This window comes from Coenobita brevimanus, chromosome 50 (genome assembly GCF_032717465.1).
Source record: "Coenobita brevimanus isolate Jiangsu-jjx chromosome 50, ASM3271746v2, whole genome shotgun sequence".
NCBI classification, from domain to species: Eukaryota; Metazoa; Arthropoda; class Malacostraca; order Decapoda; family Coenobitidae; genus Coenobita; species Coenobita brevimanus.
This window is the reverse complement of record NC_137003.1, coordinates 28,990,625-29,016,181: the sequence shown is the minus strand read 5'-3', so window position 1 is coordinate 29,016,181 and position 25,557 is coordinate 28,990,625. Positions and strand designations below refer to the sequence as shown.

The window sequence follows — 25,557 nt, the reverse complement described above, 5'->3', positions numbered from 1 at the left end:
CTCGAACTTTGCGCCTCAGTATGTTTGATAGGATAAGGTGGCATATCTGTAGGCAGGGGAAGGTTAGTTGAACCCTCGAGTGAACTATTAAAATCAGGATTACGGGCTCCAAGAACGTTCCCTATCATGACACTACAAAACTTAATGGGAGGCCTGATTACATCTGCCCAACCTTCATAGTAAGGGCAACGAAGGAAACACCTAACTTGAGGGAAGCTATTAACCCTACCTAGGTAATCCGCAATTTCCACCTCCTTACAGCCTGTCACATCAACATCAGGAAGAGCTTCTTCAGACACTATAATACAGGTACACCCTGTGTCTCTAAGTATGGTAGATACCCAAGCTCCATTGACAGTACCTGAAGCCATGTGTTTGTAAATATTGTTATTTCCAAGGCAAAATCCTATTTGTTGGGTGCTAGAGGAAATATTACTTTTAAACCTTAAAGGATTCTTTGGGCAGATAGGGCGAATATGGCCTCTGTCACCACAACCATGGCAGATCACATTACTATAGTCAGGTTTCCCTCTTCGATTTTGTGGAGGTTTACTAGCTCCGGAATTTTGTGGAGAACTTTCACTGGGCTTAGGTTCGTTGTTCTGCTTCCTCGGTTTAAATACAGTCGAGGAGGTCTTAGGAAATGCACGGTGAGCCGATGACCAACTGTCTGCTAATTTAACAGCTTTGTCTAAATCCTTGACATCATTTTCCTTCAAGTAAGTCCGCAACTCTGGTGATACTGAGGATATAAGCTGGTCTAAAATGATAAAGGACTTTAAACATTTGAACTCTTTCTTTACATCACAGGCTTCTACCCATTGATCAAATAAACGTCCCAGCTTGATAGCAAAAAGATCATAAGTTTCACCCTCCTTAATTCGAGCCGATCTAAACTCATGTCTATAAGCACCTACAGTCTTATGGAAGCCTTTTAATAAAGCCTTCTTTAGTAATTCATAGTTACTGGTAATCTCATCAGATAGAGATGTATAAATGTCAACACATTTTCCACTAAGAACACTACCTAACCTAGCAGCATAAGTATCTTCAGGGATGTTAAGCAATTTGGCAATCCTCTGGAATCTAATCAAATATGATCCGATATCTTCCCCTTCACGATATATAGGCAAGGTAGGCTTAGTGGCATAGTCGGGGTGTTCGATGGGCTTACTAGAATTCGCTTTTAATTTACCTAGCTCTAACTCATGTTCTCTTTCTCTGGCCCTTTCTTCTACCTCTAATTTCCTTCGCTCCAGTTCTCTTTCGGCTTCTCTTTCTTTTGCTTCATGTTCTCTAGCCTTGTCTCTTTCTTCTGCTTCAAGTTTTTGTCGTTCGAATTCCCTTTCCCTGGCTCTTTCTTGTCTAGCTTGATTTTGGGCATTAATAACATATTTGGGTATGTCTTCTCCGACGAGACCCAACATTACAGCCTGTTTTAAGAATTCCACCGAAGTATCCATATTAGCGTTTTAATGACTCTACAAAAACTGTTAAACCCAGCTCAACGAAAGGTTGTCTTTGCTAGACACCTCTTACCAACAGTTCAAGCCGGGGGTTTGTCACTTCTGGGCCCCAAGGACAGTGACAGGTCTGATCTGTTTACCAGACCCTCAAACTTTCAGTAAATATATATTCAAATTTTTGATTTCCTCGACCTCAAGATGTGAAAAGCACGAGAATCCTACTCACTGCGCCAGTTTTGTGAAGGAATTCTTTAGTGATTCTCATGCAATACACACCGAGATGATCGAGGGAAAAAAAAAAAAAAAAAAGGGTAAAATTATATACATTTATTTACATTAATAAATAAACACCAACAGTTCAATAGAAACAATATTAAATAATTCCCAGGTCCCTGCCCATACTTAAAGGAACGCAAGATAAACCTCGTTAATACATCCCGGGAGATTTAGACAGAGTCCTCCACTGGAAACTAAACAAATAACACCAGACATGGGATTAAATAAAAGTTGTGGCCGTGGATACACCAGATATATCCTCCGTTGTGGAAGGCGTGCCAAACAAAAGACACGGCCTCAGTAGGGGAACTTGGCGGAAAGTTTAGTGCCTGGACACAAAGTATAGAGCCACATCTCTGGGAACTTAGATGACCAGTGAATCTCTTCTCCTAATCTGAATGGATACCTCTCTGGCCCGGCCCTCGGCAGGAGGAGGATCCTCAACCCCCCCAAAAAAAAAAAAAACAACAGTGTAAACAACAGAAACCATGTAGATTTAAATATTTAAACAAAACAAAATATACATATATACACCATATATATAAAAAAAATATAATTCAAGTACTAGTCGTACCAGCCAAATTATTAAAAGTATAATAAAGTATCCATTTACCTTGTTGCCTGGTGCTTGAAAGTAGAGTGAAGAGAATGCCTTACCTACCCTCTTATATAGGGGCAGAATGAGGCCTCAATACCCCAAACAACACAGCAATGAGACTTCCAAAAATTTTACAAAGAGTTTGAACTATCTCAGTAACTTCAAATGAAGCTTTGGACAAATGAAGCATGAAAAGTGAGTAACAACTTTTTTTAACATATGTACACATACATTTATATCTATATTTATATATAAATATACACATACAATAATTACATACAAAATAAAATCCGAATGAGAAAATTAACATACAGTCTAGCCCTTACATCCAGGCATCTTGAAATGATCAGATCTTGAATTTGGCTCTCTCATATATTTTGTTTTTCTCTTGGAAGGAACAGTTTTTGGGCTCGTGGCCTTTGTTTCCTTATTCCTAGCATAAAAAATAATCTTATATAGTAAACTATTGTAATATCACTAAGCACAACCTGATATGTATAGCACGTGATGACACTCTTAATTTAGCCCCTAAACTACTAATAGGATCGATCGATCCTTTTCCAGAATTTGGCTTGATGCCGAATAGGATCGATAGAGGAGCCTTTGTAAAAAACTGCAGACACTAAGCTTCGGCCCGATTGTGACGTATATCGGTGCAAACCAATGAGAACTAAGTCCTGAGTAGGGAGGGGGGAGGATCCGGGGTCTTACCCATAGTGTGGGAGGTGATTCCCCCGCCGCCCTCTCGCCACCTTCCTCTGTCCCAGTACCTTTGTTCCCTCTCCCCCTCCCTCGCCTCTGATCACTTCCTGCTCCCTCCCTCTCCCTCCCTCATCATCCTCCATCACTCAACAGTGGTCCCCGACCTTTCCCCCTCTCCCTGTCTCCCTGGGGAGAGTTATATCCCTCCTTTCCATCATCTGCACCCCTGCACTCCCTCTCTGCTTTTCCTCTTTGTCTTGTGGTGTCTGTCTCCCACTTCTACACCCCCATACCACCCCTCCAGGCCTCTCCCCACCCCACCCCCAACTCCCACCCCCTGTAGTATTTAATGTGTTGTGATTGAAATATTTCCTCCCATAACGGATTTATCTGGTTTGTCAAAAAATTCAGGTGTGTAGAAACTTCGTAGCTTCTTGTAGTTTGTTTTGTAGATCAGTTATACATATATTAGACTCGTGGGCAAGTGGCTGTTATATGTGAGTAGTTTTGTAAGTAGGTAATCTTCGTTCCCTTTTGTCATGACAGGAGAGGTAAAGATTAGTATGGGACTATTTTTATTTGTCTTGGAAATATTAACAAAGTCTCTCACACACAAGTGAAGTATAGAGTAGAGTCCCGCTAGCTGCCTCCCTGTCTCACTTTATCTCTCTCTGCCACACTCTCGCCCTTGTTGCTAGCCTCCTTCTCCCTACTACCTGTCGGTTGTATGGCTCGCCCCTTTCTGAGCTCTGATTCCTACATTCTCGTTTAGCAGGGGTCGTGTCACGTGTTCTATACTGTCGTGGAAGCTTCTAAAATAATGTATGTCTGTGTGTATGAAGTGCTTCCGGTGCACGACCAGCGTTCCTTCACTTAAAGGGTTGCAAGCTAATTTCCTTTTCCCACACCTTGTCTGGGGCTCTACCAATCTATCTGTCTACCTATCCATCATGCTATCTGTTATGATTCATATTTATAATATGGAGTCCTAACAGGTGGCTCAGCTTGTAGCACGCTGTGGTAGAGTGGCATCAGTGCCTGACTTCCCTCTAGAGGTCTGGGGTTCGATTCCCGGTCAGGAGCGTAAAAAAACATTTGTACACACACGTGTAATATATGTTTCCCCAACTTATAATGACACTTGTGTTGTGTCTGGGATAGATAAAAACTGCTCTGTTACTTGACGAGTTGCGTGGGGCTGAGCAATAAACATAATGTGTTGTGACAAATGTATCCTCCCATAATGGATTTACCTGGTGTGTCAAAAAATTCAGGTGGCTTAGCTTTTATCATGCCGTGGTGGAGTGGCATCAGTGCCTGACTTCTATCTAGAGGTCTGGGGTTCGATTCCCGGTCAGAAGTATAAAATACATACATACAATATATATATATATATATATATATATATATATATATATATATATATATATATATATATATATATATATATCCAGACAACATAATCCCGTTAGGGGTGGCCGTTTGTCTTTGAGTTAGTTGTTTTGCCGGGATGGGGCATTAACCTTTTGCCAACCCACTTGTTGTATTCAATATGGACGGTGGGTATTAGCGCCTAAGTGGTGACATATGGAGGTGTATGGAATCTCGGAGGACTACTGGGACTTGAGAAGGTGTTATGAAGCCTATGACCAGAGTCGGACACATAAAAAAAGGTAAAATGAGCGCGCAAAGAGACTCGTGGCAGATGATCCTTCCCGCCTATCCCCGGGAATGAGAAAGAGTATATATATATATATATATATATATATATATATATATATATATATATATATATATATATATATATATATATAGTATATCCGCGATATATATATAATGTAGTTTCTGAGACTTTGCAACAGTAACATCCAGTCATATTATAAACATGGCAGGTATACAGGCCCAAGTTTCTAATATCTTAGTCCATATTATGTAACTGTTGGTAACTGATTTATGGCCTTGATGACAACCCTTGATGGAATAACATTAGTCTGCCTCTTGACCAACTACATCTATGTGATCACCACATATTTACTTAATTTACCTCTTCAGCACTTTTGAACACTGAACCACTACCAGTCATGCTATATAAAATCATAGCATTACCATCAGTAGAATGTAGTATGATCTTGATGTGTTAATAACTGAAGATATTCGGGTATGTAATATTATGAAGTGTACCGTATCAACCAGCAACTGACAATGGATACCCTAGCTTCGGGCTCCTACACCGTAGTGACCGTACGTGGAGGTGCCATCGGAGTGTTATTTATTTATTTATTTATTTATTTTTAATGTCTATTTCTTGTGGATCATCTGACTTACCTAAATATCACTCCCAGAGAAATGTATATATATAATTACTTACTTTTTAAGTCCTTTTCATGAATTTTGCAGGTGACACATCTGGTGGAGGTTCGGAAATCATTCATGACAGCAGTAATTTATGGTGTACTCCCAAATCGACTTCAAAGGCGAGTTAAATTTATAGAACTGAATTTAGTAAAGCAAAACATCATGATTGCATTGTAGACTGAACTTTGATCTATAAAAGGGTAACAACCTGCACTGCATACTCAATGCTCACATTTCCTGAGGAGTTAATGATACTCTTGCATTCAAAAATATTAGTACACAAGTGGCTTGTTGCCAAATGTAGTGTTCACGCTTTTGGTATATGGAGCTTTTCCACTTACACTGATGATACGTGGACCAGGGTGAAGGAGAAATAGTTCCACATCCAACAAGCAATGGACACTACAATAGACAACACGATTACATGTGTATCTTTACCTATGAACGCGACTGTACACATTTACATGACACTGTGCGGTCGCATCCCATGTATTTACAGACTTTTCAAAGAAAATTTTTAGGTGGGATTTTACCTATGTCTTCGAACAAAGTGGCTTGTGCTTTGTTATGGCCACCCCAGTCATAACACCCAACTGGCTGAGCTTCTACTACCCACTTGGCGGCTATGTGTGGATCACCATCCTGGTCTCGACACTGGCTGTCTGCATCACACTTGTCCAGGTGGGTACGGATCGAGAAAATGCTGTTGTTGGTTTTAAGGTCACAAGATCATTTGGACGTGAATCCACGGGAATGAGAGCTGAGGTTGCTCTTCTGTAGTCCCCAGTATTCCTTTGAGGCTAAAGGAGGGAACTGAAGGGCATATGTATAATCACACAACGAAGCCCATGATTTATGGTATACAAATACCACACGTGACCGTTTCCTTCTTCGAAAACTGGAAAACGAAAATGACTGCAAGATCCATATTAGGACACAAATGATTCCCTTTTTTTGGTTGTACAAGTCAGTGTTGCTAGATTTAAGGTCAGAAACGTGGGAAAAGATAATGTCATATGATTCAACAGAGGAGCTGAATGAGAGCAAAGGTAAACTTCAGGATTAATATTGCTAAACCATATACTTAGTATTATTTGTGTAAAGTAATGCAAAGTTTTCTTGGGTGATGGAAATGACAGCAGGTATGGAGAATGTGAAAAGCGTGGTTGTTAGATGGGGAGTTTGTATGAATGCGATACATACGAATTTGGGATTTTAGTAATGTTAGAAGTTTTTGTTCAAGTACGAATTAGTACCATGTGAAGCACTGTATAGAAAACTATTTGATTATACGAAAAACAGTGTTTTTAAGTTATGGCAGAGAGAATCTAACTTTTCTGAGGGACACATTCTATTGCAAGGGAAGAGGAAAATTGTATAATGTCGGGGATCAGGATGATGAGCAAAGATGACAAATGAAGCGTAGTAATAGTTCCAAATAGTCAGTATGCCAGTCAAGGTTTCAGATCATGGTTAATGAGGAAAGGGAGAAAGTAAAGGATGCAATGTTTACTGAGAAGACGCAATAAAACAAAAATATACCTAAAGCTGTTATACTCTTATTTCCTTGCACATAGTACGGCCTGATATGTTGGCTTCTGAGTGTACCATGGCAGTTCAGAACTTAACAGCATGACAACATAATTTGCAGTTTCATTATTAAAGAAATTACTCCCTTCCACGGTATATTATTACTGTATCCAGACGGTATTGGAAGGATGTATGGACGAATGAATATAACAGTGAGCAATGTGGCGTGGAGGTTCATGTAGGAAATATACAGAAGCATTTTCAGGTGGTCCTTCCATATGAAACTATTGGAAAGAATGAAACTTGACTAGGTTAATGTATGAGAGTGGATCTTCTTGGAGGAAGTGAGCAACAACGACTGGAGGGACAGGTTCAGGGTGTATATAATGGAAGGCAGGGTCACTAATGGGCTAGGAAGAAAATGCTGAGAGATCGTTCCATCAAATCTACCGCAAAAGGAATTTGATGTCATACCTGTAAAGAAATTACATGTGTTCAACAGTTCACATTACTTCCCAGATTACAACTACCAAGATGTGGCAGAGGCGTCATGGAGTCCTGAGTATTGGATCTGTGGTAATGGAGGCTGTGGGCTGTCTGCTAGGTCAGGGACTCTACGGCCGCTTGTCAACCAGCCATTCCAACCACATCCTGGTGGGCATCTGGCTCTTCTTTGGTGTGGTGATGGGCACAGCATATCGCGGCAGCCTCATCGCCTCCCTCACCGTTCCCAGGCTGCCACCAAGGCCGGAGACTGTAGAAGAACTCGTCAAAGCCGTGGATAGGTGAGAATTGGTTAGTTTACTGTATGTACATTAAAGCTTTTTGGGTTATTGATGAAAATGCAAGCTTGGACGAATGAACAGGGAAATGGGGATTTTATGGCGCGTTTAACATCTGTGTGATACTGCAGGTGTCTTTTTTAAGTCTTCTCACCACACACTCGAACTGAGTCCATTTTCACTGATTTTCCACAAGGAGAATGAATGAATCAAGGAAAGCATACGTGGTCACACATCATGTCACGTCCAAAGCAGCCCCTTACTTTAACTCCTCTCATCCCAAGGATAATAGTCCAACCTTCTCTTACGTCAAGGATGACCCTAGTGGCACAGAAAATTAGACTGCAAAGAGCATGCATAAAAATGAAATGAAGCACAACCTAGTTTTCAGCCTTTTAATGCCTACCATGGAAATAGTACCCTCTACCCAAAGGCTCAGTTCAGACTGTCAAACAACTGTACACCTAAAAAAAAGCCCGGGAACTCATATTTACAAAGCAGCTGTTCTATAAGGGTAGCCTACCAGTTGACTTTTTATGTAGGGATAGCTCAGATGTACTCATAAGCTTTAAAAAGTAAAAATCATTCGTAACTCCACAGAACATTATACCGGTATGTATATCTAACCTTAATTCTCGTGTATGTGTACGTAAAATATAACTCACAATGTAATAAAAATACCATGGTTAAATATTAAATCACAATTCGATATCTTTTTTACATTATTTTTGTTTTCTTTCATATGCTTTAGTTTCTTGGTCGTTTGAAAACCAGGGCTAATACCTTTTAGAGGAATTCAGCCCTCCTATACTCTAAGAATACAGACACACTTACTCTGTTTTTATATATTGCCTCTATATTGCAGTAAATAATGTGTTAATAAATATATCATTCCGATGATCACTGTCTGCAGAACCCGTGGGACCTTTATGAATAACACTTAAATTCTTAAAAATGGAATGTCTGCTCCTACAAACGTGTAAAATGTCTAATAAATGATATAACTGTTGACAACCTCCATTAAAATTTTGCAGAGATACACAGACTTTAAATGACCATTGTATCTCTGAAGCTGATATTACCTCATCCTCTTCTGTAGGGTGACGATGGAGTCATTTGGCGCTGATTATAAGAAGTTTTTCTCCAACTCCAACTCTGAGGCATACAAGGCACTAGGGGCTTTAATGCACATGGGAGGAAATTTGATGGAGGGACTCAATAATACTCTTAAGAACAGGTGAGTTTGGTAGTCCATGGAACTGTGTTTGATTGGTCATAAGTATGTACAATCGATCAAAAACATATGGCTCATGACAGGGTCGATGGTATCCAAAATTACCAATATAGAAAGATTGTAAAATCCAAAGAGAATTAATGTACTATTGTCTGGATCCGTATATATTAATAGTAACCAAATGAAATGTCAAAAGCCAGTGATATATGACATTGCCATCAGACCTGGTGTACAAATGAGGTTAAATAATCGAGTATTTTCCAGTTGGCATCATCCGTGTTGTCAGGTTATTTAATGTTTAATGTGCAGAGACAGTTTTTTGATCTTCTGTACGTACTTTGGTTGAATACTAACCCTTCTCAGTCTTCTCAAACACAGTATCATTTATGAACTTTTTTTTCCCCTGATAGGGATATTCATACACTTTAAACGCTTACGAAATCTACCACATCATACACTTCAAAATCTTTTGTTTTTAATCATTCTCAAAGTTTTCTTGGTCCAGGCATTGCAATATAACCATTGTTTTTTTCGTGGGAGGGTTGGCAGAATCATGCAAGGAGGATGGAGGAATGTTTGAAATGTATTTTGGGATGTGGCCAGACAAGGTGACAGACACACTGCGAATATTTCGCCCTCAAACTCTGAAAGCGAGTACTGTATGTTGCTCGTAGTCGTACTGGGTGGTTTATATGGCACTGAGGAAGTTAATGCGTTCACTTGTAAGAATTTTGATGTGGGCAAATAATGTTTAAAAAAAAATGTATTCAGTGGGAAATGTGTTAGACATTCTCCTTTTTATTGCCATCTCTCCAGTTAATTACATGAAGCTATGGAGAACCTTTTTCAATAGGAATGGTTGGAAATAGCCTTGAAATACCCTTTCAAATAATGGCCTCATTAATTCGTGGGTAGTAGTCAATGAGTATATAGAAAAAGTTTATCCTCATATTATCTCCAGATGATTATATTTAGCTGCGGAGGGATGTTTCGAACTCGAGAGGGTTAGATTTAGCCTTCGGTAAACCTTCTTCATCAATGAAAGTCTATCATAAGCTGACTATAATCATCAGGTTGTAGCGAGAATAAACTAAACAAGGCATCACCGTATTGAAAGGATGAACTAATTCAACCCGATGACATACAGTGTACCCCGAAATAAAATGCCACAATTCTGAATGATATATATATTTTTTTTACTGCAAGGAAGAAGGAACCAAAGGCCAGGAGCCCGCGAGCCGTTCCTTCCAAGAAAATAACAAAAACAGTACGAAAGTGAGCTAAATTCAATATCTGTTCATTTCGAGAAAGACTGGAGGTCATAGGAAGTAGGAAATACAGACAGAGGGAGACAGTTACAGAGTTGACCTGTTGCTTAAATGAAGGACTGGGAGTAACGGTTAACTCTTGCATTAGAGAGTTGGACAGAAAAAGGGATGAAAGTTGTTGCAAGATGGGTGCTACGCGCCTGCTGTAGAGGTGGAGGGATGAAAGCAGACAGTTCAGAGGAGTAGTGACCATTGAAGTAGCGATAAAAAAGAGATAAAGATGCAACAGTGCGACGAAGAGACAAAGGTTGAAGGGAGCCAGTAAGAGGAGGAGAGTTAATGAGATGAAAAGCCTTTGACTCCACCCTATTGAGAAGAGCTGTACGTGGGGAGCCTCCCAACACATGAGAGTTGTACTCTACACAGGGGCGAATATAACCAGTGTTTAAAGTTAACAACTGTGCAGCAGTAATGTAGGCACGGAGTCAGCTTAGCACACCTAATCTCTTGGAAGCAGATTTTACAAGAGATATGATATGATCTTTCCAAGATGAGACCTGAGAGAATGAAATCCCACGTATGTTTAAGGATGATGCAGGATTGCTGGATATTATTAAACATTAGTGGATACTCCTGTGGATGATTTTGTCGAGTTGATAGGTGTAAGAACTTAGTCCTTGATGCATTAAAAATAACAAGATTATGTTTTACCCCAGTCAGAGATTCGAGCCAAGTCAGACATTAGGTGTGCCATAGCCTCATCCCTTGTTTGTTGAAGTAACTGCTGAGATGGACGCCGCAGGAACCGAATGGAAAGGTGATGGGTGGAATCATCAGCGGATGAGTGGATAGTGTTAGATGTATCGCTTAGAAGGCCGCTGATGAATAAAAGGAAGAATGATAGGACAGAGCCCTGAGGATCACCACTGTTGACAGATCCAGGAGAAGAACGATGGCCGTCTACAACACCAGCTACAGTACGACCAGAAAGCAAGCTATAGATGAGGCAGAGATAGGATAGAAACCTTTAGAAGCTAGTTTGGAAATAAAAGATTTATGCCAGACACGATCGAAAGCTTTTGAGATGTCAAGTGCAATGGCAAAGCTTTCGCCGATGTCCCGAAAAGAGGACGACTATACCTCATACCAATTACTTTGGCCAGGCATGTATGGTAACACTGTTCTGCCCGAGACTTTGATTGGCTGGAGGTGTTTGTTCGATTTCGTTCTTGCCTTAACCGATACACTCTTTATTAATAGATGTGATACTGAGTTTTTCGACGGGACAATCGTCAAAAGCAATATGAAATCCGCTATATACTTAGCAACAATGAAATTTTCGCAGGAAGATAGAGATAATGAGTCAACAAAGTGTTACATTACAGTCCAAGCCAAGGTCAGCATTCGAACAATTCCTTTACGTTCCAGAAAATCAGTAAAATTACAGAATATCAAGGAAACCTGCTTAATCTAAGCGTTGCTATAACACATATTTAAATTATAAGATCAGTCCGCACCCTTAAACCGTGCCACAACTCTGAATAATTAAAAAAATTCAAATGAAAATACGAGTTCTGCGGGGAGGGAGGCAGCTCAATCGAACAGCCACTGAGCGACAGCTGAGTGAAAGCGGGACGCAGAAGTTTTTTTTATTTATGCTTACCGTTTTTCTTTATCATGGAGAGCTCTTTGCCCCCCTTCCCTTACGACAGCATGCTCTCTCGTCATTCAGTCAATGTAAGTGTTTATATTAGGCGTTTGAGCTTTTATATACTGTGATAATAGAGAAGTTTTAATGAAACAATTATCCTTTAGCCTATTCTGATGTTTAGCGATGTTTTCAAATTGAACTAAATTGACCGAGTTTGAGTGTATCATGAGAGAAGTCATTACTAAATCCTTCAGTGCGATGCTGCCTTTCTAACTTAGTTCAGGCTATCTATAGACGATTTTGTTTTAAGGAAAGGTGGTGTAGAGGTATACTATAGAGGCGAGTAAACAGGCTAGATATTTTTACCTTTTAGCTATACATCGCCCCTTAGTTTCGAAAATTACTTCTCTTGACCATAATTATTTTAAATGACATCGTATCGGAAAGGTTATGATTATGTTTCCGAGTTTACTTACATGTAGGTTTGCTGGCAGGTATGTTTGGGCACGATCCAGCCTGGCTGTAACAGTATGCCTGGCAAAGACAGACCGTCGTTGAAGGACAGAGTTAGGCATCGGTATGCACCCACCAAGTACTTAGCTCAAGCAAGGAATATCATCCACAATGTCCACCAGTATTTTGAAAGTGAGGGATCATGTCTAACTGCTGCACATGCCGTTGAGAAAACGTCAGATGCAACTGGGGCTTCTGAAAGGACCGTCAGGAGGATTAAGAGTGAAGTTTTAATGTCACGAGATGGAATTATACACACACCACCTCCACGTTCAAGACTCTCCACTGTGGTAGGACAGACCGATGACTTTCAAAAGGACTGTATCAGGAGGGAATTACTTTCCTTTTACGAGCGAGGTGAACTTCTATCATTGACGGAACTACTGAAGAGGGTCAAGACATCACCCATATCCTTCAATGGATCAAGGACTTCTCTACACAGAGTTGTGAGGCAGATGGGCTTCAGATACAAAAAAGCAGAAAGTGGGAGAAGGATATTAATGGAGAGAGAAGACATCGTAACTTCAAGAAATGCGTATCTGAGAAAAATAAAAGGTAACAGAGATAGTTCTCATCCTCGCCCTGAAATCTACCTAGATGAGACTTGGATTAACCAGAATATATGCGTTGAGCGATGCTGGACTGATGGTGATGGGGTAGTTGGGCCTAAACTTAAGACAGGGAGAGGAGCTCGATTCATCATCCTACATGCTGGTGGCCAAAATGGTTTTGTGCCGGGAGGACTCTTGATGTTTCGATCAAAGAATGGAGCAAAGGGAGATTACCACGAGTCAATGGACCATCAACGGTTTAAGCAGTGGTTTCAGGAACAATTACTTCCAAACATCCCAGAAAGATCCCTTATCATAATGGATAATGCTTCCTATCACTCAAAAACCATCAATAAAATGCCAACAACCAGCAATAAGAAAGGCGATTTAATTGAATGGTTGTCATCTGCCAATATCACATTTGATCCATCTCAAACAAAGAAGGAACTGTATTTTGTCTGCAAACAACATAAAGGCAAACAAGAATATGAGATAGACCAATTGGCCATGGAAAAGGGACATATAATACTCAGACTGCCTCCTTACCACTGTATGTTCAATCCTATTGAATTAATATGGGCACAGCTGAAGAGCGAAGTAAAGATAAAAAAAACTCAAACGGAGATCAGTCCCTGAAGAGAGTTGAGGAAATTACTCTCGAGGCTATGAACAAGATTACCCCTGAAACTTGGCGTAGTTGCATCAGCCACACGAAGAGAATCGAAGATGAATACCGTGCCAAAGACATCGCACAAGACCATTTGTTTGAGGAATTTGTTATTAACATAATTTCTGATACAAGTGACGAGAATGAAAGTGAAGATGACGCACATGGAGAAAGAGCTTAATATAGAGCACGAGTACGTAGCCTACACATTTTTTCAGAACATCCAATAAATCACGCTCTCGTTTTATTTTTGTATTGATAACCTATTATGCCTGTTGTTTTAGCTTCGTATTTGTGTGTGTGTGTGTGTGTGTGTGTGTGTGTGTGTGTGTGTGTGTGTGTGTGTGTGTGTGTGTGTCCTTTGAGAGAGAGAGAGAGAGAGAGAGAGAGAGAGAGAGAGAGAGAGAGAGAGAGAGAGAACAAAAAAGAAGATGAAGGTGGATATGATTATTTGTACTGTACATAGGCTTGCAAATAAACTGGACAGTGACGTATATGTTATTAAATTCACGAGTAGTAAAAAGTGGAAATACCCTGTACTATTTTACATTTTAAATATGGATGCACGGGACTAACATCGAATATGAAGTAAAAATGAAAGGAATGGTATAGCCTATCACTTCATGAAGAAGTTCAGAGGGGAGAAATTTTTCTGCATCTTTCGCATCCTCATACTTTCTAAATTAATCAAGTAATCAAATATCTATAAAGTAAACAAATAGAAAACTTAATATAATTTGTACGTGAGAGGGTACATTTGTTATTACCACGATGTATAGTTCGTCTAGATATCGTGGTTATTACATTACGATAACCAGTCAGGTTAAGATCTCTGAAGTTTAAATAGTCCGCCTTCACTCAGCTGTCGCTCAGTGGCTGTTCGATTGAGCTGCTTCCCTCCCCGCAGAACTCGTATTTTCATTTGAATTTTTTTAATTATTCAGAGTTGTGGCACGGTTTAATGGTGCGGACTGATCTTATAATTTAAATATGTGTTATAGCAACGCTTAGATTAAGCAGGTTTCCTTGATATTCTGTAATTTTACTGACTTTCTGGAACGTAAAGGAATTGTTCGAATGCTGACCTTGGCTTGGACTGTAATGTAACACTTTGTTGACTCATTATCTCTATCTTCCTGCGAAAATTTCATTGTTGCTAAGTATATAGCGGATTTCATATTGCTTTTGACGATTGTCCCGTCGAAAAACTCAGTATCACATCTATTAATAAAGAGTGTATCGGTTAAGGCAAGAACGAAATCGAACAAACACCTCCAGCCAATCAGAGTCTCGGGCAGAACAGTGTTACCATACATGCCTGGCCAAAGTAATTGGTATGAGGTATAGGAGTCTGAAAGGTAGGTGAGAAGATCGCCAGTGGAGCGTCCCTGACGGAACTCATACTGACGATCAGAAAGGTCATGGTAGGAAAGATTTATTAAAATGTTTCTGTTAATAATAGACTCAAAAATTTTTGAGACACAGGATGTTAATGCAATTGGGCGATAGTTAGAGGGTTGGTAATAGTCACACTTCTTTGGGACTGGCTGAATGAGAGCAAACTTCCAGCAAGAAAGGTACAAGTTGAAAGACAAAGGCAAAAAAGTTTACTTAGGCAAGGTATAAACACAGAAGCACAGTTCTTGAGGACAACAGGAGGGAGCCCATCAGGCCCATATGCCTTGTTAGTACTGAGGCCAGTGATGGCAGAAAATACATCAGTTGAAGAAATTTTAAAGTAAGCCATGAGGAAGTCAGAGGGGGGAAGTGATGAAAGAACAGCATCGGAATCGTCTAAGGTGGAATTCGAAGAGTAAGTCTGTGCGACGAGGTCTGCTTTATCAGTAAAAGAAATACCTCCAGCAACATCACAGTAGAAAAGAGGAGGGAAGGATGATGAGGTAAACTTGTTAGAAAGGTTTTTGGCAAGGTACCAGAAGGAACGGGAAGAATTGGAATTGGAGAGTTGAGAGCATTTAGTACTGACGAAATTACTTTTAGCACAACGAAGAACAGACTTAGCACGATTCCAGGCAGAAACATAAAATGCTGTGATTCAGGGATGGGTTGGCTTTGGTACCTTTTATAGGCCCTCTCCTTGTTGTGGACAGCATTAGAACAAGCGTGATTAAACCAAGGCTTTCTTGCATTAGTCAAAGGATATGAGAAAGGAATGTATGCGTCCATGCCCGAGAGAATAACCTCCATAACGCACAAGACACACTCAGTTGACTCCCGGCCATGGAAGCAATAATCATTCCACGGAAAATCAAAGAAGTACTGCCTGAGGGGATTCCAATCACCAGCCCCAAAGTGCCACAAGCAACGTTTCTTTGAAGGGTCCACAGGACGTACTGGAGCGACAGGACAGGTTAAGGCAGTAAGGTTGTGACCAGAGGAGCCCAACGGAGTGAAAAGATTAACTGAGTAAGAAGAAGGATTTGTTGTAAAGAAGAGGTCAACCAGTCAGAGATACGAGTAGGGTGCTGTACAAGCTGCATTAGGTCATTAAAAATAGAAAAGATGTAGGTTTGTTCACCAGGTGGATTATTGAAAGGAGAGGAAAACCAAAGGTTGTGGTGAACTTTGAAATTTCCTAGATTGAAGATGTAAGTGAAAGGAGAAATGGATAACATGTGTCTCATCTAAAAATAAGACAGACAAAGAATTTTTCATAGCAGAATAAGGGGATACGTAAGTAGCACAGACGTATTTAGGTATACAAACATGGATCCCATTTTAACACTTCTGGAACTACAGTCATTGATGACCTTTTGGGAAATATTTTTTTTCCCCATGGTCCTCCTTATATGGTTTACAGTAACCGTAGCTAGGTAAAGGTCCTCAGTAACTTTAGCTTTGTAGTGGTTTAGAATTGAAGCCATGTAGATCAGCATTCCTTAGAATTCATCTATCATTTCTCAAAGTTATGCCCACATTCCAAAATACCCTGTATATATATTTTGTTTGTCTCACACCTGCCAGACGATTACAGTCAATTTAGCACAACTTCCTAGAACTCAAGTTTGTGAGAGCTATGTCTAACTTCTTGCGCTGAAAGGTCTCTAAGGTAAATAAAGGTGCTAGAGAGGGACACCTTCATGTGGATGCACGGATATAACTGAGCTGCTCCACTGTCCTGTTACATAAATATCTTTCGGCTCCCTCCCTGTCTCCTGAAAAGAAGAGAGTTGGGGGGGGGGAAATCTTAATCCTGCAGTCCACAGGGATCTCATTTCAGACGAACCTGGCTCCAACCAAATAAATTTGGCTAGAGCTGGGAAGAACAACAAACAGAAAAGGGTGTCATCATATAGGAAAAAACTTAGGATGTATGCCTATCGACTCTTCGGGGGTCATTAAAGCAGACAGGTAATATTTTACTAAGTTAAAATCTTCCGGTATATTCTGTTTGTTACTGGCCGCTGCCCAGCCACTTATTTGGGGTTTGACCTTTTGAAGTGACAATGTGAAGACCTGGATTTTTTTTACCAGTAAGATGGAACGAAAGGCTAGGAGCCCGCAAACAATTGCTTCAAAAAAAAAAAAAAAAAATACAACAGTGAGGCAAATTCAAGATCTGTTCATTTCGAGATGTTTGGACACACTACGTTTGAAAGACTGGAGATCATAGGAAGTAGGAAATACAGACAGAGGGAGGCAGTTCCAGAGCTGACCTGTTGCATAAATGAAGGACTGGGAGTAATGGTTAACTTTTGCATTAGAGAGTTGGACAGAAAAGGGATGAGAGTTTGTTGCTAGACGGGTGCTACGCGCCCGTCGTAGAGGTGGAGGAATGCAAGCAGACAGTTCAGAGGAGCAGTGACCATGGAAGTAGCGATAGAAAAGAGATAAAGAGGCAACAGTGCAGTAAAGAAACAGAGGCTGAAGGGAGCCAGTAAGAGAAGGAGAGTTAATGAGACGAAAAGTCTTTGACTACACCCTCTTGAGGAGAGCTGTATGTGGGGAGCCTCCCCACACATGAGAGTTGTACTCTACACAGGGTCGAATATAACCCGTGTTTAAAGTCAACAATTGCAAAGGGATAAAGAAGGTAGGAATCAGCTTAGCACACCTAATCTCTTGGAAGCTGATTTTACAAGAGATGTAATACGATCTTTCCAAGTTAATTCCCGAGTGAATGAAACCCCAGGCATGTTCAAGGTGTTGCAGGCTTGAGCTGGATATTATTAAACATTAGTGGGTACTCCTGTGGAAGATTCTGTAGGGTTGATAGGTGCAAAAACTGAGTCTTTAATGCATTTAACCCCTTAACTGTGGGGCGTCACTTTCGTGACGCTCGGCCACAATGGATCATACCGCAGGGCATCACTTTTGTGATTTTGTGTTATTTTGAATTATCCCGGGCTCTCAAGTGGTGGCTTGTATCATCTATCAGTACTGCCAATGTCCAACACTAGTCTGCACTCCAAATCTCATCTGTACTCCCATCCATTGTTGACAATTTAGCGTTTTACCCCCTTCGTGACTCCCCTCCCTACCTGCCCTCCATTACCCTGTCCTCTCACCTCCCACGTCGCTCTGCGCTATGCAAATTTCCCCCGGATTTTTCCACAGATTTCATCCATTGAAATAAGCCCTATGCCCTATACTTATACAAAATAATATATACCAAAAAAAAAAAACAGGTAAGTGATAGTGTTATACACCAGAAATTGGCTAATTATCACCTGACAAAACCTCACGTGCATTCATTCGCTACATTACCAAGGTAATTTCTCCTTTGATTTATGCCTTGTAATCGATGTCTGTAATAAAAATATATATATCAGAAAGGAAGGGAGAATCCTAATTGACATTTACATTCACCTGGAACTACCTATTTCTTTATGTATTGCCGAGATTTTCTACCTATAAAAAATTAGCCTGTAAGTTAGTAGCAGTCAGCCTAAAGTGTCATTGTCAACCCTTCCCTTCTCAGATAAGCCGTGGCATTTAGTTCCTTTTCCTCCGCTGTAGAGAAACGATGTCGCACTCGCGCCCCGCCATTCCTGCCGCTTCTGCGCCCATTGCAAAGGGGCCCGTGACCTCTACTCCTAAGAAAAGTAGTGAGGCAAGCAGGAAAGGCCTTAGTGACTCTGCAGTGGCACATGAACTGGCAGAATTGTCCATGATTATGATGGACAGTGACTATGACGATTCGGGTGAATCTTGTGATGAGCCGGGTGAGGTTATCGTGCCAGAAACAGCAACAACGAGTGCTACAGTGTGTGAATCAGTGTCTAGCTCCAAGGGAAAGGAGCCTTTAGTGCAGCAAGGACAGGAATTTGGGAAGGGAGTGAAAAGGTGGCATGTTAGCCCCAGAACAATGCCCCCACGTGACCCAGCCCGCCATGAGTCACGAGTGCATTGACCTCCCCGTTCCCCAAGCCCCACTTCACTCATTTCTTCATCATCGTCGGCTGAGTTATCTCCGGAGTCTTCGTCGTCGGAGTCACCACCAGCATTAACAGTGAAGGCAGGCCGTAGAGGTAGAGGTAAATCAAGGAGAGTGAAAAGTAGTGTAGCTAGTAGGGTAAGGGCTGCTAGTGCTGTACGGCAACCTAGGGTCAGTGCGAGTGACCTTGAACGAGATAAACCTCCCTCACAGCCAACCTCCACCACCACCACCACCACCACCCGCCCTACACCGCCACGACAGGGAATCCTGGACGCCTTCACGTGGACGGAAGGGTCAGATTTTGTGCCAGAAATCTAGTTTTTGATGAGAGCTCCTCAGGAGTTCAGCCTGCCTTCACTATGGACGAAAATGCTGAGTGTGTCGACTACCTTTTGGCCTTCCTAGATGACGAAGTCATGCAGCACATATGTGATGAGACCAACACGTATGAATCACAACATGCTGCAAGTGGTACAGGTGCAGCCAAGATGCAACAGTGGTCCATGCTGGGAGTGCAGGAGCTGTATGTGTTCTTTGCCCTCATGCTTCTCATGCCACACTCCAAGAAGCATGAGTTGGAAGAATACTGGTCCATGGACCCCTTACTACCCTCACCCACCTTCAATAAGTACATGGCCAGAGATCGCTTGCGGAACATCATGGGAAACCTGCACTTTGCCAACAACGATGTACCTTCCCAAATCGACCCACTCTGGAAGATCCGGGAGATTCTGAGCAGAATGAAGGATAAGTTTGTGTCATTCTTCCACCCCTTTCAGAAGGTTGTCATTGACGAATCCTTGGTTTTGTTCAGAGGACGTCTTATGTTTGTTCAGTACATTCTAAGCAAACGCCATCGCTTTGGAATTAAGTTCTTTGTACTGTGCAACTGTATGACGGGGTACATCCTTGACTTCGTCGTATATTCAGCCAGCACTGTCGATCTGGATAAAACACACCCCCTTGGCTTCTCAGGCTGTGTAGTGAAAGTGCTCCTAGAAAAGTATTTTGGTGGGAATCATGTGCTGTATACAGACAACTACTATACAGCACCGAAACTTGCCAAATACCTTTCTGAGCACGGCATTGGCTCCTGCGGCACTGTGAAAAGTAATCGTGACCACTTCCCCAAATTCCCAGCGGCGGGAACCTCGCAGCGAGGAGACGTGCACCTATGCAAGTGTGAGAAGGTGCTGGTAATACGGTGGCATGACAAGAGGGTCATGCACATGCTCATCACCGTACATAAGGGGGAGATGAGAGACAGTGGGAAGGTCGACCGTAGGACAGGCGAACCTGTGATGAAACCTGATGCTGTGTTGGACTATAATATCAACATGCGGCTGGTGGACAAGTCCGACATGATGATTGGTGAGATCGACTGCCTCAGGAAGAATACTAGGTGGTACAGGAAAGTTTTTCTGCATCTCATAGATATGACGATGCTGAACGCCTTCATCCTGTACAAGATGAAGGTCAAGCCACCCAAGTCCTTCTCCCTGAGGTTGTTCGCCAGGACTTGTGTCCAGCAGCTGCTGGAAAGATATGGTAGGGTGACAGCAGCAACTTCAAGGCGCCATCCAGTAACACTTCCCGACCGACTTGAGCAGAGGGCGTATATAGATCGGCACAGACTTGAGCTTATGCCCGCCACAGGGAAAAGGAAGGCTGCGATTCGCAGGTGTCAGGTATGTGCGCATACCACCCGCCGCACACCTGAGCATAAACGCACCTCTTGGCAGTGCGCTGAGTGCCAGGTTCCCCTCTGTGTTACCTGCTTCTTCGATTACCACAGCCAGAAGCAGTTCTAACAGTGCAAGTGTGGAAGCAGAATGATTTGGAAATAATGTGTAAATAATGTGTAAATAATGTGTAAATAGCAGGTGAAAGCAATGGATGTTCAGTTCATATTATTGAACAGTGTATTATAGTTTTATCTTATTGACAGTGACAGTGAATAACATAGTGTAAGTAAAATAGAAGGGTAAATATTGAAAACAGAATAGAAAATGTAAATAGTAATGTAAGTAATTAGTAACATAAGAATATGAGTACAAATAATTTATGTTATAACAGTGAAAGTGAATCCATGGCTCTCTACGTATTTTACTGAATGAAAAATTAAATGACTTCAGTGACAATAAACTAGTACGACTGAAGGAAACTTATGGAGAAAGACTCCAGATATATATAAGTGTGATATAGTAATAGAAATATAAAGTGTGAGGGGTTTTATGAATAATAATTGACAGAGTACCTAGAGCGAACTAGCGCAAGTGCGACGATCAGACGCGCTCGTAATTTCCATTGCTTTCACAGTGTTTTTTTTTTTGGAGTATGGATCCCAAACTACTTGAAAATTATAGAATAGTGTTTATAGTGTTTGTATCTGGCTGTGGTAATCATATTACGGGTTGTCGGGAAGTGTAAAGTGGAGACTTCGTTACCCTACTTCAGAGGTCTCCACAAGTCCTACGGTAACGGATGAAGGCTCAACAAACATTCCAGGAGAAAGCTGAAGGTATGTGCCATAAGCATATTTAATTTTATTATTCTAGGACTAATAACTGATTTTTGGCAAATATTTTTTGAGAGTCTGTCGGAGCCCGAATAACCCCGCGGGACACGCAAAACATTGGTAAACAAGCCCGCGGTGTAGGGGTTAAACAAGATTATTTTTACCCCAGTCAGAGATACGAACCAAGTCAGACATTAGGTGTGCCATAGCCTCATCCCTTGTTTGTTGAAGTTGGGATGGACGTTGCAGGAACCGAACGGAAAAGTGAAGGGTGGAATCATCGGCGTGCGAGTGGATAGGGTTAGATGTACACCTTAGAAGATCATTGATGAATAAAAGGAAGAGAGTTGGTGATAGGACAGAGCCCTGAGTAACACCACTGTTGATAGATCTAGAAGAACAATGGCCGTCAACAACAGCGGCTATAGAACGACCAGAAAGGAAGTTGTAAATGAAGGCACAGATAGAAGGATAGAAACCGTAAGAGGGCAGTTTGGAAATTAAAGATTTATGCCAGACTCGATCGAAAGTCTTTGAGATGTCAAGTGCGATGGCAAAGCTTTCGCCAAAGTCCCGAAAGGAGGATCATCAGGAGCCTGAAAGGTAAGTAAGAAGATCACCAGTGGAGCGTTCCTGACAGAACCCATACTGACGATCACAAAGAAGGTTGTGATAGGAAAGATGCTTTAAAATTTTTCTATTAATAATAGACTCGAAAACTTTTGAGACACAGGATATTAAAGCAATTGGACGAAAGTTAGAGGGTCGGGAATGGTCACCCTTCTTTGGGACTGGCTGAATGAGAGCAAACTTCCAGCAAGAAGGAAAGGTACAAGTTGATAGACAAAGGCAAAAGAGTTTACCTGGGCAGGGTGTAAGCACAGAAGCACATGTCTCGAGGACAACAGAAGAGACCCTATCAGGCCCATATGCCTTGTTAGTATTGAGGCAACTGATGGCAGAAAATACATCAGCTGAAGAAATTTTAAGGTCAGCCATGAGGAAGTTAGAGGGAGGAAGTGATAGAGAAACAGCACCAGAATCGTCTAAGGTGGAATTCGAGGAGCAAGTCTGAGGGAAGAGATCTGCTTTATCAGTAGAGGAAATAGGTACAGAACCATCAGAGTAGAAAAGAGGTGGGAAGGATGATGAGGTAAAGTTGTTAGAATGGTTTTTGGCAAGGTGCCAGAAGGAGCGAGAAAAATTCAAACTGGAGAATTGAGAGCACTTAGTACGGATGAAATTATTTTGAGCAGAGCGAAGAACAGACTTAAGACAATTCCAGGAAGAAACATGAAAAAGACGTGATTCAGGGGTGGGTTGGCTTTGGTACCCTTTATAGGCCCTCTCCTTGTTGCGGACAGCATTAGAACAAGCGTGATTAAACCAAGGCTTTCTTGCATTACTCAAAGGATATGAAAAAGGAATGTATGCTTCCATGCCTGAGAGAACAACCTCCATAACGCGCAAGGCACACTCAGATGCCTCCCGGCCACGGAAGCAATAATCATTCCAGCGAAAATCAAAGAAGTACTGCCTGAGGGCCTCCCAATCTGCAGCTCCAAAACGCCACAGTCGACGATTCTTTGGAGGGTCCACAGGCCGCACTTGAACGATAGGACAGGAAGCAATAATCTTTTCCCAGTAATAAGGTTGTGATCAGAGGAGCCCAACGGAGAGGAAAGATTAACAGTGTAAGCAGAAGGATTAGTTGTAAGGAAGAGGTCAAGTATATTGGAGCTCTCTCCAAGGTGTTCAGCGTTATGGGTAGGGTGCTGTACAAGCTGCTCTAGGTTATTAAGGATGGAAAAGATGTAGGCATGTTCACCAGTCAGCTTCACTACTGACTCAACTGTAACCCGGTGTGGAGCACTGCATATCAGATATAACGTGGATCAACCAATGTCGAATTACAGAGAGAGAAAGCAAGTGAAGTCGAAACCATGAGGACCACCCACAATGAATGCGGCAGCCAATTCCAGTTGAACAACCTGGTGTTACCACCCTCTCGAGGGATTGTTGGAAACATAGAATGATGTTCTTCAGATAGGTCAGGGACAGAAATGAGGCATAGTTACTGGGGTATATGAACAGCGGCTAGATGTTGAAGAGCACTTCTCATTCGATCCCTGTCTCATAAATCCCTCTCTTAGTTAATGATTTAGTGTAAGAAGTACTCCAAGACAATGAGCCGTCAGTTTTTTTAGAATTTGAATTTAACTTGTGCATAGCAGCCTAGCAATGTAACTGTTCCTATTGAGTACTCTGTTAGCTGAAGTGTCTGAGGGATCTTGTTTGAGTAGGTTTGTAAGTGATTCTGATTAAATTAGAGGAGTCCCATAGTGCGGATGTTTATTATATAAAAGAATCATATTCTGTTATTGCTGTAGAAAAATTTTATAAGTAAAGTAGAGTATTTTTGGTTAAGTGTCAGTGTCTTTTATTTGACCCTCAGAGCCAGAAATCTCCTAGGCCAGTCCATAACAGAATTAAAATGGCGGCCTTTGTCAGGATAGCATAATGATTTTGGTCTGAACCTAAATACATAATTACCTATCACAGTGCTGACGAATTTTGGTGATGTAAGAGCATTTTTGCATACTGACCCTCCACAATCTGACGTGGAAAACCTTACTAAATTTGAGTTTAAGAAGAATGCTCAGGTCTTATGAGTGAAATTTCTCAGTACTAATAATCAGCCTGATTTACTTAGCTTGATTCAGGACACAATGTTTAGGGTGAGTCAAGATGTTGAAATTGATTATACCACATCTGGTCGTGATATTAGGGACCTAGAACAATCTGTTCACAGTGATGATATTACTCAGAATCCTGAGCATTTGTACCGACAGCCACCTCTTCAGTGTGATACCACTCAGAAATAGATGTTAATACCCCCAATACTAATGTCAGTGGCCAAACTTTAGTTGCAAATGACACAATTTCGAGCACGAGAGAAGCTACGTGAACTAAATCATGAGCACAGACTGAGGTAGCTTTGCGGTTTCCCTAGTCATTGTGCTGCATCTGTTAGTGACTCTTTTGGTGTTGCCGAGGACATTAATTTAGTCCTTCCCTTTAAAAGTAAGATGTCACTAAATACTTCAGAGTGTACTTCAGGGTAAGGCTCACGTGTCCTATATTGCATTATCAGTTAACCAGTGTACTGATTATGAGGTGGAAAGGGATGCAGTTCGTAGGGTTTATGAACATGTACCAGAAGCTTACAGACTCAAGTTTAGAGCAACTTACAGACAAAATGATCAGACCCATGTGGAATATGCAAGTTTACTTCAAGTTATAATTGATCCGTGGCTGCACTTTAAAAAAAGAAAAAATAACAAGAATTTTATTGTGTTGAGAGAACTTTTACTCTTGGAGAACTGCATTAAGAATATTGCCAAGAATGTTGCTACTCACGCAAGTATGAAGAAGGTGGATAACTTGATTGAGGGAGCTGTTGTGGCAGATTTTTATAGTATTGTCTGCATATATGACTGTAACGCTGATTCATTTGGTAGATATTGGTGAGTGGACCAATTAGATGCTATACACCCATCCTCTTGCAAAGCAGGTAAGATTAAATTAGATGACACTTGCTGGAAAAAAAATGTAACCCCAGAGCATGTCAGTTCGACCAGAGAGAGTGAGAACATTGTTGCTAAAGGATCAGTAAAAAGTTACAAGTTTTCTCAGTACTGTAGGAAGGGTCATGTCGAAGATGCAAGGAAGTCATAGAGCTAAATCCATTGCTCTGATGAATACTTAGGGTAATGATAATAACGAAGTTGAGCAACCGCAGGTCAGTAGACTTAATAGTAGTCAGACACACTTCAGCAATTGTTTAATGAGTATGAAGCCAGACTGGAGGAGTCAGTCGTTGAAAGTCAAACAATTGTAGAGTTATCACTGAACGTTAATGACACTGGGATGATGCAGCCGTCAGGAATCAACGAAAGTGGTAATACGACTCCATCAGAGCATCCTTCTTTAGCAGTGAGCAAAATGACTCCTTCCAGGACACCCTGTTTACCAGTCTAATTTA

At 41.3% G+C, this 25,557-nt stretch overlaps 1 protein-coding gene across 1 annotated transcript; it reads left to right on the top strand.

Moving 5' to 3' along the window:
• Nucleotides 1–1,475: 1,475 nt before the first annotated feature.
• On the top strand, nucleotides 1,476–12,420 carry LOC145399718 (glutamate receptor-like). Its single transcript, XM_080272265.1, has 5 exons — nucleotides 1,476–1,591; nucleotides 5,919–6,078; nucleotides 7,447–7,712; nucleotides 8,809–8,946; nucleotides 12,357–12,420. The coding sequence occupies exons 1-5, from the start codon at nucleotides 1,476–1,478 to the stop codon at nucleotides 12,418–12,420; spliced, it is 744 nt and encodes a 247-aa protein (XP_080128391.1).
• Nucleotides 12,421–25,557: the final 13,137 nt, after the last annotated feature.